The following is a 17,865-nucleotide window of genomic DNA, read 5'->3' as shown; positions in this document are numbered from 1 at the left end:
TATCTTTCTCAAAGTCAAGCTTAATTTTTTCAATTCTGCTTTCAATATCGAACTGAAGATTTAGAATTTTATCTGAATATTCTTGGCTAGCTTCTATTTCATTTTCGAATTCATCCATATCTTCGATTAAGTTTTCAACTTCTGCATCAGCGACTTGAATTTGATTTAGCTTACTATTTAATTGCAGCTTGAATGTGCTTAAATCTTCCACAGTAACGTCTTCATTATTTAACTGCTCAGAAATTTTATTCAGTAGCTTAGTTGTTACCGCGCGAATAGTAGCTCGTTTCTTTTTTGCTTTTTCATACGCAGATGCAGCTTTAGAAGTCATGGTTTATCACAAAATGAAAGATAGAATGAGAATAAATAGAATAGAATGTATCTATATCATGCAATAAAGTTTAATAGAATCGAATGTATCTTTGGTTGTAAACCAGGGTTAAGAACCTTTTCCAAGAATTACAACAAAATATATCAACATTCAAGAATGATTTTTCTGATAAACGTTTCTTATACACTTCATTCAGAATAGAATATAAACCATTTCAATGAATAAAACACTCAGTTTCATTTATAGCACAAATAAATTAGAATAATAATGTTCATGGGAATTTGCATTCGAATATGAATTAAATGTCCGTTATTTACGTTTTATGCAATGTCCTACATTTGCATTTTTCATTACAAGAGATTTTAAAATATCGTACCTTATGAAAAGGATTCCATGAATCATAAACGAAACAACAAATTCCTCACTGGTGGCTCCAAAAATGGTTGAGCATGGCGGGCTACGTGACTTTTTTTTTGAATTGTAGAGCCGCTTACTCTTCGTTGTGAATTCGCAATAAAATATACTTGCAATAACTATACTGAAACATTTATTACAACACACGAACGTAACATTTAACATAAATTTAGAAATAAATATGACTTAGAATGATCGAGATATTTCAGAATGAAAAGAATGTGATGCAGCAACGCTGCTTGACTAATCGCTACTCAGTAATCTTTTTGTTCCATCAAGAAAATTAATTTAAACGTTGCCACTCACACGAGCGATGAAAATTATATTAATTAAATTAAAGTTCTAGGCTCAGCTGCAGACGATAAGAACTACCAGTTTATTTATTTTATGTATAAAAAATGAAAAGACACATGACACACCCAACAAGTTGTCTCATTGTAATAATGGTAGCCAAATGTTCATAAAAAGTATGTGCATATGGGAGGGAAAAGAAAGTTGATAAAGTGAGGAGATATACTTTAAACAAAACATGCACACAAGGAATGCTGAAGGCTGAAAGTATATTTTCGTTAAAGTACAATATATTTAGTTTTAAAAAAAGGTTTCTTGATTGATTATTTGCGTCCCCAGGTAGGCATGTCAAGCAATATAGCTTGACGGACAATATCCGATAGTAACTTCCTAATTTTTGTCTCTGAGTAGGCAACTTAACATGACTTAGACAGACGTCCTCTGAAGGAGTACTTAACCATGCTATCAAGCTATCCTTTTTACAAAGCTGTTGATGGTGTAGGATTTTGTTCATTAAGTGATCTTTTAATTATGTCTATATATGTTCAATCAATGAATTTCAGGGGCCAAATCTTACTCTAGAGTTGTGCAGGATGTACTTCAAAATAACTGTAAAGGATTTTAGCTTGTTCATATGATTCACCGTCATCCTGAAAAAAAAAAAAAAAAAAAAAAAAAAAAAAAAACTTTCTAAGGTACATGAAGTTTATGTATGTTTTCCAAGTAGCTGTGTATCATCATTTCTCATCAATGCTTGGATGGATGGAATTATACTGCCTTTCAGGTTTCGCTCTAGAAGGGGGATTTGAAAAATTCGCTATTTTTTTCTAAATTCTCACTCAACATCTCTTTAATGCTGTTCACCATTAGCGGACATACATCAAAAAGATCGCAAAATTTATCATCTCAAATTTTTCTATGTTTCAAATTTATTTTATGAAGACAGCAAGTGGAATGGTTGAAGATAATTTTCAACTGTCATGTTATTATTCTCAGTGAACAGAAGACTTGAGGAATTTTGCCACAAGAAAACAGGATGGAAAGATCAAGAGTAGCGCCATTCTTTTGCTTTACTGAACATTTAGACACCTTTGGAACTTTGAGATTATCTCGTTGCTAGTTGCAGGGCTGCAGAAAATGTTTTTACTGCCAACATTTCCCCTAATTTATATGAAAATTTCCCCAACATTTTACAATATGTTTTATGTTTCAGATAAAAATTCATTCATTACTATAGGTATAGATAATTTTGAAAAAAAAAAAAAAACCTGCATCCTTAAAACTAATAGAATGAACTGGTAACTTGTAGAACTAGGTATCTAAAATGTATGTTAAATAAATACATGCATGTTTCAATTAAAATCTCCGATCTAATATTTATTATTAAATGTAAATCATTATCCAACAAATAGTGAATGAAAAAAGAAAATGCATTCAAAAGACACTTGCTAAAAAAATCGAAAAATTAAAATTAAAAAAAAATTAATCTGCAAAATTTCCCCATATGGTTCAAATTTCCCCCGATCCTAGATCGCTGGATCGGACATATTCTGTACCCATGGCTAGTTGTACCTAACAAAAAAATATTTTTAAGCCCTTGTTAATGCCTAAGCTGCACCAAAAAGCATGCTTTGTCAAAATGGCCATTTTTGAACTTTCTTTTTCTAGAAACATTGAGATTTTATCTTAGTGTTGAGGGCAATTGAAATTACATCTTTATCACACTATTTAGTAAATAATGGATTAGAAGATGACTACTGCCTGCCTGTGTAGCAATGTTAATCGCTGCCATAACTTGCTACTGTTAAACTTATTTCTGTTGTCAGCATTTTGACCATTAAAAAAATTTGAGCTAAATACTACGATAATATGCACGTATTTTCTTCAAATATATATTAATCTGAAATTCTAGAGCAATAAACTAAGCTGCAATAAATAAGTAAATCAATAAATAAAAAAAAATTAAAAAATAATAAGGAATTTTAAAAAATCCCATTTCAATTCTAAAAATTCCCACTTAAAATTTTGGTGAAGGTGGGAAATCTTACTTTTTTTGCTAGTGTGATCCCAGCTGCCTTTAATTTATTCAAACACTTTTCACAACCTCTTGATGTAATGTATACTAAATTGCAATAAATAAATAAATGAAAATTAAAAAATAATAATAAACTAAAAATCTCACCTTTTTTCCTTTGTGTGATCCATGCTGCCTGTTATTTATTTAAATTATACTCTTTCAAAATCTTGATGTAGTATAAACTAAATTGCAATAAATAAATATAAGTTAAAAACTAATAAAAAAAAATTTAAAAAAATAATCCTACATTAATTCTAAAAATTCCTACTCAAAATTTTGGTAAAACTGGGATATCTGTCCTTACTTTTTTCCCTAGTGTGTGATCCCTGCTGCCTTTCATTTATTCAAATACACTTTCAAAATCTCTTGTGTACTTGAGTAGAAGTGTTGTTCTGCTTACATAAAATATGTTAAAACGGAATTTTGTCTTTAATTGGTCATTCTAATTCTGTTTGTGTAGAGATGTTAAGCCTGACAATATTCTGCTGGATACCCAAGGCCATATCCGGTTGACAGATTTTGGCACTTGTATGAGGGTCGGACCGGTATGTATTTCGTCAGCAGTGCAGTAGTTCACTTAAGAGTTTTTGAAAACTGCTTTTTCTAATGATATTTTCATCAACAGGATGGTTTAGTTCATTCAGATACAGCCGTTGGAACTCCAGATTATATTTCACCCGAAGTTTTGAAGTCAGAAGGGGGATCTGTCCTCCAAGGTTGTTACGGAAAAGAATGCGACTGGTGGAGCGTTGGTGTTTTGCTATATGAAATGCTATTTGGTAAATATAAATTTTGTGCATATTTTTTAAATAAATTTTATATCATTCAAGCACCAATCTGAAGTCATGCCTTCTGTAGCCGAATTGTCTATGACGTAGTTAAGGCTATAACGTAATAGTCTCAATTTCCCTTATTTCTTAGAAAATAATTCATAGCAAACTGATCATGTACAACAAAGTGAACATTTCTTTCACTGAGGATAACAAAGTGTCTCTTCATTTGAAGAAAAAATGAATGAAATAAAATTCTCTGAAAAACTGAGCAAAAAGTTCATTGCTCTTAAAATATACATCACTGGAGAACTGGAAAAGTTGCAAAATTGTTGGTGCCAGGAAAATTTTTTAATCGCCAGACATATTATTTTTCAGACCTATAGTAAAATTCAGTGCAGCTTGGGTTCGGTGATCATTTGGCTTATGTTGAGACATTGTATGCTATGTACTAGGTTTATTCTTAATGGAAGAAAAACCTGTTTTATGCCCTAACCACACCAGTAGTGTAATAATGGAAAAAAGGTTTAAATAGGTAACAATCAAAAGAACACCGTGAGACATATTTTTGGAGCAAAAGTTATTTCCACTCATCTGCCCGTTATTGAGATTTAATGTATTGAACTGTGCCAAAATTTCAAGCAAAGTGCCTAATTTAAAGACTGAGAAATTGATCATGCAATTTCGCTGTCTGCATCCATCTAAGAAGCCTCTAAAAGATGTCTTCCACATTGAAACTTGCTAAATTTGTCAACTTTTCTTAAAATTTCAGAAAACTTTAAGACCAAGGGGGACACGAGTGCAAAAAGTTTATCCGCCCAGAAACCTGATTTAGAATGCTCTTTCAATTGCTAACTTGTTTTATTTATTTTTTTTTTCATGATTACACTATCATGTGTCCTGATAAAAATTCTGTACGGGTCATTCCACGCCAAATCGACACAATTTGGAACAATTTTAGGAAGGACTGTTGCAGATCTGGATGAAACTTGGTACATAAAGAGATTTAATATTTTTTATTTGCCTCTGTACTAGGTAAATTTGTAATTCTGAGTTATGAATTGAACTATTGATGATAAAGTAGTTGACTTTGTTTTAAGGTGACACACCGTTTTACTCTGAATCTCTGGTTGGTACTTATGCAAAAATTATGGATTTTGCAAATAGTTTGCATTTTCCTGATGATGTCATGATTTCCAAAGAAGCCAAGAATCTTATATGTGCCTTCCTTACTGAAAGGTATGTGCTCTAGTTTTATTTGTTAAGTTTTGATTTTAGTTTGTTTCATTCATTATTTAAAATTATTTTAGATTGCAAAAATATTTCTTAACATTTATGCACCTTTTATGCTAGAAAGTAGTTTCCCCCTGAAATAGACTGTGTTGCTTACTTTTAGGCTCTTAAAGTTTAATTTATAACTATTAAAACTTGTGTATGTCTGTATGTGTCTGTAACCAGGATCATGTTCAGAATTCATGTTTCAGAAATCAACAGGTGTTCCTCCCCCCCCCCCTGCACACCCCTATCTGTAACCCTTTCTCCTATGGATTGTCAATGTCTACCAGGTCGATACTATAGTGAAACCTGTGTAAGTTGACCACTTGCAGTGCACTATTTTAGTGGTCAACTTAAACAAGTGGTTAACTTATAGAGGTGATTTATATAATAAAAGACTAATTTTGTGCCAGAAAAAGGCAGTCAACTTAGACAGGGGATCAGGGAATGAGGGTGGTCAACTTTACAGGTTTTACTGTATTACCATTCAATACAGAACATTTAGGGGAAGCCATTTCCACCTTGCCATTGCAGTGCCCTGTTCTACCCTCTAAACCTTAAGGGGGCGAGATATGAATTGATAATGCAGTCTACATGACATCCACTATGTGTCTACAGAACATCTAAGGGGAAAAGCATTAAAACCAATCGATTGTCACTCGCCGCAGGCAGCATTGAGCCACTGCAAGTGGTAAACTGGGGTTGATGTGCAAAGCGAACTGGGGGCAGAGGCCCCTAGTAATTATTTAAATAATTCATTCAATTGAATGTTAGGATTTCTCCCCTTTGATTGTGTATCTGAATTTTTGATGCTTTTATATTTTGAAATATTTTAAACTTTATTTTAAAAATTATTCACTCATTTCTGTTTTTTTTAAAATTTTTTATACAGGATGGAAAGATTGGGAAGAAACGGCATTGAAGATATCAAACGGCATCCCTTTTTTCAAAATGATCAATGGACTTTTGACAATATTCGTGAATGTTAGTATCTTCAAGTTTTGTTTGATGGCTATTTTTGAAAAAAATCCTTCTTAAATATTAATATTGCTCAAAGCTGACAAACAAATAGTATGTTTTCTTTATTTTATGTAAATAGACCACTATTAAAGGTTGACTGTTATGATTAACTCTGAAATTGGAAATAAGCCTCAAATTAATTATTAATCGTATAAAGCGAGAACTTGAACATGTTATATTAGTACCTACACATTTTGATTTTAGTTTGAAATTGGAGGAAGATCTATCCCTTATGGTCCACAATGTTACAAAGGCAGGAAGCTGCCAATTTTTCCTTCACTTACCCAATTTTTAAGAAGTTTTATTGGTATTAATAATTTTGACATCCAAATCTTGCAATAATTCCTTTGAAGAAGAGAGTTATGACTGTTTGCCAACTTTTCTGCATAATGCTGAAACTTATACACCTTTATCCTCTGCCTTTCTGTGTGAAAGATAAAATCTTCTATTTTTCCATAACACTTTAAAATAAATTCATCATAAAATTTATGTAGTTTCAAAAGCCTGATCTTTTTATTTTCATTTTTATGTGATGAGAATTAGCTCTTCTGTAATGCAGTGAATTCTTCATTAATCCAGTTCATTTCTCCAAAGCTGGATGTTTATTCATCACATATGTTGTGTGATTCCATCACACATAGTTTTCTGTCACTGATATTTGTGCATTTTAATTGTTTTAAACTCAATATGGATCATTTGCTGTTATATTATACAGGGCGTTCCGTTTTAACCTGCAAGAGCTTTATTTTTGCAACTGTTAGCCCTAAATGTATACTTCCAATTGCAAAAATGTTTGAAATCAGATGCAGGGTTAAGGTATTGAAAGTTTGAAATGAAAATGAGTCAAAAAATATAAAATTTTACTTTTTATGCAGGCCCCAGGTCCCCTTATTTATATTTAATGAAATAATCTCCATTGAAAGATAATTCCAACACAAAAAGTTTGAAATTAGTGCAGGGTTTTGTGACTTACACCACTTTTCACTCGCCGCCAATAACACCTTTTGGGGGAAAATATATCGGTTAACAAGTGTTTAAAATTACATGTGTGCATAGACAGGGTGGCAACAGGAATTGGGGAAAAAAAGTTCCCTGACTTTTCCCTGATTAAGTTAACTGAATTTTTCTGATTTACGTTACCAATGATAATGGTTTCTTTCCTCTATATTACCAGAAAACCATTGCATATTTAATAAAATGCAGTGTTTAAAACGTTTTAAGATGTTAATTAAAAAAATATTTTGAAAAGAAGCTCCTTTTTTTAGTAAAAATAGTATATTAAATTATCCACAGCGAAATATTTCAGGAAATCTAAAACAAATACTTTACTTCCAGTAACCAGTTAACATAAGAATTCTAAGAAATGATTAAATCCACTCTTAAAGACATATCTAATCCTGATAAAACTAAAAAGTTTGTTTAGAAGTAACTTTTAACTAAATTTTCAAGCAGTATAATTTTTGCTGCGAGAATAACAAATAATAGTGAAAGTATAGATAAGTAATGCAGTTTTACTTACGTAAATAATAGAAATATTTATGCAAAACAAATTGAAACCTTTAAACAACCAGTCATATTCAGCTATTCTCTAATCAAGAACTCAGGTTTTAATGAAGGAATACAGCAAATATTTACTTACAACTCGATTTCAAATGATTTCAGTATTAGTGGGAAAAAAAAATCTTTTGTTACAAACAACATTGAAATGCAAAAAACAAGTATAAGTTTCAAAATATAGAGTGCATAACTTGATTTTAAAATAAAAGAATTTTAAAGTCTTTAGAAGAAAAAAAAAACACCCTTTGTATAACCTGAGCAAATTATACCTTGGCAAAAAATCAAAGTTGATTTTCATTTAACATTCAATTTTAGCAGTAAAATCGAAAATGCCAAGTAATACTTTTTAAGCTTTTAGCAGCATCAATTTAGAAAGATCTTTCCTCGAAATCGTGATACCAATACGTTAATAACTTCAAGGCAACGAGTAAAAGCAAAGGAGCCAAGTCATTAATGACGGCTTCCTCTTTGTTTATAGGGTTTATTTTATGTAGCAAGGGGCAGGTGGCAGAAAAATTCAAGCTGTGTAAAATAAACTTCTTTACAGACACAGAAGCTTAGGAAGTTCATCCTGTGGTTAATAACTTAAGAGATCCTTGAGGAAAAAAGGTTCATTTTGTATAATGGCACATCACTAACTTAACAAAAAACGTTTTTTTAACAAATAATTGGTGGAAAATTCACAGGAAAGAAGGGTATTTAATTTTGCAAAGCAATAAAAATTTTTTCTTCATTTGATCAATTTTCCCTGATTTCCCTGATCTGTTGCCACCCTGATAGAATGATTTTTCAAATTATTCAAGGTATTGTACTGTGTTTTTGCGTATCACAGCATAACCTTTGCATTTATTTTTGAATAGCAATGAAAAATATAAATACCATGTTTTTCTTACCTGACGACCTGTCATAAAGAGCGATAAGTTCCGATTTCATCTTCCGTACGGTCCCTTAAAACTTTAAACTGGACTATCTCCTTGAGTTTTGGTCGCACAAATGTCACGTTTTTTGTGTTAGTAATAGTTTTCAATGGAGATTATTTCTCTAAATATTAGTTAGGGAACCTAGGGCACGTATAAAAAAAATAAATGGTACATTTTTTTGACTCATTTTTATTTTTGCTTAAAACTTTCAATATCTTAACCCTGCCTCTGATTTTGAACATTTTTGCAATTGAAAGTATACAATTACGACTAAGGGTTGCGAAAATCAAGGTCTTACAGGTTAAAAAGGAACATCCTGTATAATATTCTTCTTGAAAAGTGATCAATCAAAAATGCTATTAGGAAACTTAATGAAAAAGTAAATCTTTAGAATTACTATGCATGGTTTATCCAATCATGATATCAACACTTCACTTTGCAAAGTATGCCTTTGTAATTTATATTTTGCATTTATATTGGAAAAACCAGGAAAATTCCTTTAAACATAAACAGAAGCTTAAATTTTCATCAGCATTTTTTGTGTCATTCTCCTATATCCCATCTCCCAGAAATGAGTTTCCTGCATGTATGTTTGCTTTGAAAAATCTTTCTTGTTTAATGCCTTGATAGTGATCAGTGTAATAAGATAGAACATTCAAAATCGCTTTTTAAGATTTAAAAAAAAAAAAAGAAACCAGCAACTGTTTCATTGCAGTAATGATGATGTGTGAAATGGTTTTTGAACTTTTTTTTTATGTTTAGTAATGTTTTTTAAAATGTAAACTGGGAATATGTGTTTTATATGCTAACAAGGCAAGTTGTTAATTATGATTTGTCTAGAACAGTGTTTCCCAACCTTTCTTCTGTTGCGAACCTCTCCCATTCCTTTGCAAATTTGCGAAGGAGTTAATAACAAGTTCATAACGAGTTACGAAAATCCCTCCCCCCCTTCTTTTATGCAATGTAATTTTGCAAAAGGTTTTCATCAACTCTAATTATTGCACAAAAAAGTAACAACACAGACAAAAATATTGTTTATTCTCCCTTCCTGCAAGAGTATTTTGCAGCAAGAATAATATAAACTCTTCTTTTTTCAGACATAACACAAATTGTGTTTGATCATTTTATTCCATGGCATTTTTTTTTTCTGCGTTTCTCTTACTGTGGTAGTTTTGCATTAGAAATTTTTTTGAAGAAAATCTTTATTTATTGATACTCTTTCACTGCTGTTTTTGGTTACTAAACATTCCATCTCTATTGCATGAATAATGCTCGAAGTAGTTTAGCTAGCGAGAGTTATAGTAACAGACAGGGGCACTATCACATTTCTAGGCATTTCTGGAGCAACACAACAGAAACGGGATAAGGATTGTCACACTCAAATATTTAAGAAAATAGTTTTCGATAGTTAATAAAAGATGTTTCCAAAGTTTGCATATACTCCTATGCTATTTAAAAAAAAAAATGTTTTTATAAAGTTTTGATTGAATATTATCTGATAAAAAAGCTACAGAGAGAAACCGAAGAAAGTGTCAAAAATCCATCATTAGAGTATTATTTTCGTGAGCCCCCTTTGTTCACCTTGCGAACCACCGGTTGGGAAACTGGTCTAAAATTACTTTTCAAAAGTTGTTTTTAATAAAATTTTTTGAGTAGTAGACATGAATAACACCCTTTTAATTGATTTCATTAGCTAGTGCTGGTTTTATTTTACAGCAAAATGTCAGGTGAACTATTTTGCTTTTTTTTTTTTTCTGGGGATTTGTATTTCGTGAATGTAAATGTGCATGCTGGAAAGTGCTACTGAGGACTACTTGTTCTAGTTGAACTTTTATATTTCCTGAAAATTATTTGCTTCTGTTTAACTAAAGCTTTCATTATTATTTCTTACATACAGCTGTGGCACCAGTTATTCCCGAACTTGCTAGTGATGATGATTCATCAAATTTTGATGAGATTGATAAAGAAAATAACAATGATGAAGATTTTCCACCATCAAAGGCGTTTGCTGGGAACCACTTGCCTTTTGTTGGTTTTACTTACTCTGGAGATTATCAGTTAGTATGATCTTTGCAAATACATTGATCTATTCTCATACCATGTTGTTTGTTGTTTTTCAAAATGAAAAGATGTTGCCTAATTACATCTGAGTTCCCACAAGTCGAGGGGAACCTGGAAAACTTGAAACTGTTTCTGGAAATTTTGATGAAAAACGTGATTGTGCATAGTACATTTAATAGAACTCCCCAATGAATCTAATCACATTGCTACTCTTTTAAGTCAGTTTTTTCATACAAAAATTTTTATTAATTAATGCGTTGTATGTTACGCCTCTCAGCCAGAACTTTGCCAAAATTACCAAATACCAATAAGCTTGTTGTGTCATTCAGAGACTTTTTTTCACTCTTGTTCAGAATCATAAATCTGGACAACCCATAAAAGAGCTGCAGGCAGTAAAACTGTGATTACAGCTGAGTTTATCTTCATACTGGTAGCTCAAATAGTTAGTATGTATCTAGTGTATGTAATAGTTAGTATATATAATATTTAGTTTACATAAATATTTTGAAAGGAAGAAAATCATGAAGAATCTGAATCAACTTTTGTGAAAGTAGTTGGCAAGCCTCTGTTGTAACTGAATGTACTTTGACCGATCCTGAAGAACAAGAATTTGTAGTAAAGTTTATCTTGATTTGGTCTTACATTGTTGAAAAGTATTTTCACTTACAAGAAGGAAAATGCTAAATTTCAACTGTTGCTTCAAGTAATTTTATTTGACAGCCACTTGTCAGAAGAGGATGTTGTTTGCTTTGTTTGCTTTGAAAGCTGCATTTCTGAAGAGACAAACTTTCTTTCTTAAAGAAATCGAAAAGAACAACTCTTTCAACAAGACATTGTACAGCAGATTTAAAATCAAAAGAAAAAATAGAGGTTTTTATTACTTTCATTCAGATTTTTCTCCATAAGGGTCTTCGCATTACGTTTTAAAAGTGATGTTATCAAATAGGTTGGAGGATGAGTAGCAATCAGAAAAAGGCTTGTATATCTCACATACAACTAAATAAGGGAGAATAATTACAATATTGGTGAATGTAAAAGACTAAAATTGTAAATATACGATATGAATGGCGTAGTTGAACTTTTGCATGCTTTTTTTTGACATTATTACATAACCTGGCAACCATGAAATGCTTAGTTTTTTTTTTTTTTTTTTTTGTATGAATAGAAAATGAATATATGGGTTATGTTTCTACCTTAACCAACCCAATTTCATGTTGATTTCAAATATTACAATATAAAATATGTAATTTATTTTTACTCCCCCCCCCCCAGTGAACGTAAGTTTAATCGCTGGTAGTCCCTTTAAATTTTGTTCAAAATCTATGAAACTTTTATATGTGTTTTTTTTTCATCGAAAAGAAATAATAAAAGGGGTGCCCCTCAAGAAACTCAAATTTTTTTTTTAAAAGTGCATTACAAAACGCACCCTAATCTTGAATGAAATGGGTACTAATAGTTTAAATTATAAAATGCTCCTAAATTAGTCTGCTACACAGCAAAACAGGCTACACCCTAATATTTTTCAAGTTTTCATGTCTAGTTTACATAATGTACTTTTATTAACAATATTATGGAAATTGGCTTAAAGAAATTATATAAAATTTTGAAATTTTTTTGGGAAAATTAGAACAGTGAAGAAAACTAGTGTCTCAGAAATAAACTATTAGCTATTTTGAAAGTTAGAATTTTAAGAGAAAAAATATGATGGCAAAATTGGTAGTGTTAAAGATGATCACAATGAACATGAATTGGCTGATTATCAACAGCCGATTAATCAGTAATCGGCCAATTTGCTTATTGGCGCATCGCTGCCTTTAAGCGTTTGAAATATAAAAAATACTGTTTTATATTTGCTGTTGCATCAACATAATTTATTTTAAAGTCTAAAGATTGAGCTTTTTTGAATCTAGTTAACATAATGTAACTTATCAATAATTTGAAAATTTGTGCTCATGATTTAATAAACAATAATAATAATATATATCAGCGAAATGAACTTAGAACTGTTAATGGATAGCATGGGTGGGTAGAAAATGTGATCGCTTCAGATAGGGTTACCAATTTCAAAAATGATGACATTGCCACTTAGCATCTGGCATTAAACCTTTATAATGAATTGATTAGAAAATATTCTCCTTTTACCAGCTTGACAATATTTGCATTTTTATGGTGCGATGTTTAACTTATTTTGGGGGAAAATTATATGGGTTTGATTTTTTGATGCCAATAAAGATGATTAACCCTAAATAAACTCATTTATTTATTTTTTTAACACGCTTTTATTAACTTCACCTGTATGTATATATGTATGTACGTATGTATCTTGTAACGGAATCTTGCAGCTCAAATTTTGCCCACTTCCTGCGATAGGATTCTTTTGAGATTTGGCACGCGATCTCAGACCCGATGACAATGCAATATTCTTTAATCAAATTAATTAATTAACTCTTTTAATTGTTAGTTTTCTCCAATTTTAATCAACATTTTGGCATAAATCCAACAATGTGAAAAAGGAAAATTTTTTAAAAATACATTAAAAAATACTCGCAAAAATTATTTAAAAATATCTACAAAAACCTTTAATTTTTCTGCATCAGACAGAATTTGTTCCAATGTTCCAAGATAATTAGAACATGAAATATAATTGTTTTTAACTAATTTCATGCCAAAATTAAGGTGAGCCTTCAATTGGAAATTCATTGCTGATCAGACCATTGTTGAACAAAACTTTTATTCAAATGCATCTCAAATTTTCAAAGTAATATAAATATGATTTCCGCAAACATACATCGATGACTCACAGTAGCTTCCCGTCGGGGTGCCCTTGTCTTAACTTTAAGATATTACCTCGCACCCGTTTTATAAATAATTTCGTCGCCTGATAATTCTCCAACATAATACTAAAAAACAGAAAAATAAAATAATAGTTTAGAAAACTAAAAAAACACGCTTTCGTAGCAAAATGAACTAAAAAGTGAAAAATAATCTTTGGATAGTAGTAGTTGACCAATCACTTAATTTTAATGTAATACAAAAAAGCGTGGGGTGCTGTCTATTCACATTTTTGCTTGGACAACAAATGGCAGAAATTCAGGACAACTGATAAGAAGCCCCCCACTCTTTTTTGTATTACATTAAAATTAAGTGATTGGTCAACTACTACTATCCAAAGATTATTTTTCACTTTTTAGTTCATTTTGCTACGAAAGCGTGTTTTTTTAGTTTTCTAAACTATTATTTTATTTCTTTAGATGCCTACATTGTGAAAAATGTAATCTGTTTACATCTGATGTGCGAATCATATTTTATTCTTCTTTTATTCTTTCAAGCTAACTTTACTTTATTAGGATGTAAATAAATAAAAATTCTTTGTATTTTTGTTATGACGCTTAATTCAAGTTTTAAAAGCAAAATTCCATTTTTTTTTATGAGTCAAAAATTAAAATGATGAAACAATGGTTTATTTATTCATTCATTTTTTGCTTCAACTGTCTCCACAAATATTAATGATATGTTTATCCTAGGACTCTAAAATGCAATACTAAAATAATTTTATCTAAAATATTTCTGTTACAAGCCATTTTTCTACTTTTGAGGACTTCACTTAAAGGATCTCTTTGCATCCGCTATGGGAATAGGATTTTTCAAATTTTTGGTGTTTAGTACACTTTGTTAAGAGATAAACAAATAAAATGTCTTTTTATTTTTGTTAAAATCACAAAATTTATAAGTTTTAAACAAAATTCTGTGCTCTTTATGAACATCTTGGGTCAAAAAGTTTAATGCTGAACCCCTTCTTGAATTTTATTTTTTTGTAACAATTATTTTAAATACTATACATGTAACATTTCTAGTATAACTTAACATAATGTAGAATGGTAGATAAATATGGATACTTGAGAGGTGCCCATCTCCCAGAGAGGGATGCTGCCCCCCCCCCCTCCCTCAAATACTAGAAAAACACTCAAGAATGATATTCTCAACAGAAAAGAGAAAAACACTTAACTCAAAGTTTCAGTGATGCAGTTTTACGCCATCGCAAAGTTTAGAAATTTCGGCTTTACAATGTTTTTTTTTTTCAAAAGAATTTGATTTTTCACAAAAGTATTTGATTTTTCACAAAAAACGGACTTTGTGAAAAATTCTGGACAGACCCCCGCATCTCATCCCTAATATTTATGTATGCATATATAATGTACATTTTTTAAAATTATTATTTATTTATTTGTTTCACTAATTGCATTCATAAAATTTATCTAAGAATTTCCTGGTTTGATTATATCTTGGATTATATACCTTAATGATACAAACAAGCTGTGCATCACATGACTTCCTTTCACTCCAATTTAATGTCATTTTCCCATTACTGGCAATTTTAATGTGATTCAGTAGTTTACTCTCTAAATATCATCAACAGTGGCCAAACTGAAACCAGATTTAAAAAAAAAAATCTGCCAAATTTTCGCCAAGTTGCCGACCAGAAGACTGGTGATATATCGCCAATTTTTTGCCAAATTATAACATCACTTGAGTTTTCATTGAAATTAACAATGATTTCCCCCCAAAAAGGGACAGAAGATCCTTTTAGAAACACCTGAATGCAACCAAAAGGGGAGGTGCACAACTAGATCTCACTAGCAGTGGCGTAGCGAGAAAAAATCCTTGGGGGGGGGGGGGATAATTTTTTCTGAAGTTTAAAGCAAAGCCATGCCCTCAAGTTTATACACTTATAATGTATATATATATATATATATGTGTGTGTATATGTATATATACACAATATATACATATATATACATACATATACATTGTTATTGTTTTGGGGCTCATGGGGGGTTCTGACCCCCCTATCCTCCCCATGGCTACGCCACTGCTCACTAGGAGTCTACATACCAAATTTCAACTTTCTAGGACATACCGTTCTTGAGTTATGCAACATACATATGCACATATGTACATACAGACGTCACGAAAAAACTCGTAATTAACTCGGGAATCGTCAAAATGGATGTTTCGTGTGTCTATATGTTCTTAGACATTTATCCACGTGTGGTCGATTCGAAAAAAAATCAACATTCATTCGGGGGTGAGCAAAATGGAAATTAAGGTTAATTTTTGAGTGAAATTTTTTCGCAAATACAATACTTCCTTTTTGGTAAAAGAGTAAAATAGTACAGTGGCCCTAAAAAACCGTAAATTTTCTTCTGAAAGCTCAGCACTCACAGAGATTAACTTTTATATGTATAGACTAATTCTATGGGTAAATGTATGAAGGATTCTGTGATAAATGTCAGAAATCATATTTTCTCCCTTTAGTTGAAAGTTAAAATAGTTATGTTGCTTAAATTGCATAGCACTCAATGTCCTGTTTACAATTTTCAGTTCATGAATGATTTTAATGTTTAAAAACAAAAATAATTTCTCCCTTTTAGATTACTTTCACAAGGTTTGGCGGTGGACAAAATTTGCAAAAATGACATGGATGAAGTAAGCAGTGTTTAAAAATATATTTTTTTTTTACATTTACAGACATTCTTTAATTTGTATTTTCTTTTTCTAATGAAATCATTTGTTTTAATTCTATGCCTATGCTTGATTTTGCTGCTTCTTGGCATCTGCTTCTCTTCAATAGATTGATGAGGTAACTTATATTATTTTTCTTGAATTTGTTTTAAATATCTCATAAACTCCAAATAACTCCTCAAAAAAGTATTTTTTTTTTTCTTTCCAATTCTTTGAATCTTTTTGTTACTGATATGCATTTTATAATGAGATGCAAATTCTCACCAAATGCAATATTTTGCTGTTGTCAACAATGCTCGTTAATATGTTTTGCTAGAAATCAATTTATAAGACAGCATCTGGGTAGATTGTCGAAATTAGTATCCAGAATTGTAAATGTGGTTTATCTACCTTGTTTAGTATTCAAAGTCATCTCTCAAATGAGGAAATTTTTTTCTTTTTTTGTCATTTTATTCAATACTAGCCGCCTGCGACGACCAGCTGGTTTGCCTTCTTACACCATTCGCCTTTCTATGCAAGCAGCCACCGACGGTGGCTGTTTGGCTAACTAGTCATTTACCTTTTTACTTCAAGTTTGCCGCCTTCGGCGGCTGTTCAAATAAATTTGGCAGCAGTATTAATCAATCCATCTCTATCTTTTTTTGTGCCATTCACATTTTTGCGCCAAGATTGCCGTCTTCGGCGGCTATCTACCTTTACGATCTATCTCTAAATTATCTTATCCATCTCTATTACCTCCCCGCCAATTTCCTAATAAAAACAAAGATCACTCAAAAAAAACGCTTTTTTTCATTTAAGTAGAACAAAAAAAAAAAAAAAGTTATCTCCAAAATTCCCCGTAGTGTGCAAAAGTAGAGTTCCTATATAGAAGCTACGCTTCAGAGTCGCGCAATAAGCGACCCTCCGCTCATTGGTCGAAGCCTCCAGTTTACCCCCGCAGGCGATAAAGATTTTCCTCCCGTAGCTTTAACATGGAGCGTCCGAGAAGCTATCAAAAATACGCAGAATCCGATGAAATACAACGCTAAAGAACGCTTTTGCTATTTGTTATCAATGTATGGATGTTTAATCTATATGCATGTGCAATTTTTTTCTGGAAAAATCCCTTTCTTTATTTTTTAATCTTATATTTTGTGTTCCGGTAGTGAAGTATCCATACTTTTTACACTTATTTTTTGCTCAATATCCTTATACAACCTGCTTATTTAGATGCTATACGATATCTATGCATTCATTTTGTCATTATCACTTAATTATACCACTGTAAACGCAGTCTACTGTTTTAAATTTTGCTTTTATATTCGTTTTTGTGTACGCTTAGCTTGGCAAGCTTTTGGATGCATTTGGCGACAGCAATGCTCGCCAAGGTTTTGCAGCACGTCCAAAGAGGATTTAAATTTACGTTTTGTTACTTTCTTATGAATATGCATAACTATCAAGTAAAAGTGACTAAACATTCTTAATTTTAGCTTTAGCTATGTCATTGCTATTAATGTCAATAATTGAATCGAAATTTTGACGCATTGCGTAATTTGTAGTTTTTAAGAAATAGTTAATTGATTTGAACTGAAATACAGAAATGTCATGCATAATTTTCACACCTGTTTATAGGCATATTGAATTATA

At 31.3% G+C, this 17,865-nt stretch overlaps 1 protein-coding gene across 1 annotated transcript in view; it reads left to right on the top strand.

Annotated features, from left to right (window-relative positions):
- LOC129216863 (rho-associated protein kinase 2-like) overlaps positions 1 to 17,865 on the top strand; it is a 102,817-nt gene that overhangs the window by 25,595 nt on the left and 59,357 nt on the right. Inside the window, exons 7-12 of the mRNA XM_054851078.1 lie at positions 3,574 to 3,658; positions 3,739 to 3,892; positions 4,984 to 5,122; positions 6,051 to 6,142; positions 10,553 to 10,712; positions 16,149 to 16,203. Coding sequence (XP_054707053.1) covers positions 3,574 to 3,658; positions 3,739 to 3,892; positions 4,984 to 5,122; positions 6,051 to 6,142; positions 10,553 to 10,712; positions 16,149 to 16,203 — 685 coding nt within the window. The remainder of the gene's footprint in view (positions 1 to 3,573; positions 3,659 to 3,738; positions 3,893 to 4,983; positions 5,123 to 6,050; positions 6,143 to 10,552; positions 10,713 to 16,148; positions 16,204 to 17,865) is intronic.

Source organism: Uloborus diversus, chromosome 2 (genome assembly GCF_026930045.1).
Source record: "Uloborus diversus isolate 005 chromosome 2, Udiv.v.3.1, whole genome shotgun sequence".
NCBI lineage: Eukaryota > Metazoa > Arthropoda > Arachnida > Araneae > Uloboridae > Uloborus > Uloborus diversus.
This window is presented reverse-complemented; position numbering and strand designations above follow the sequence as displayed.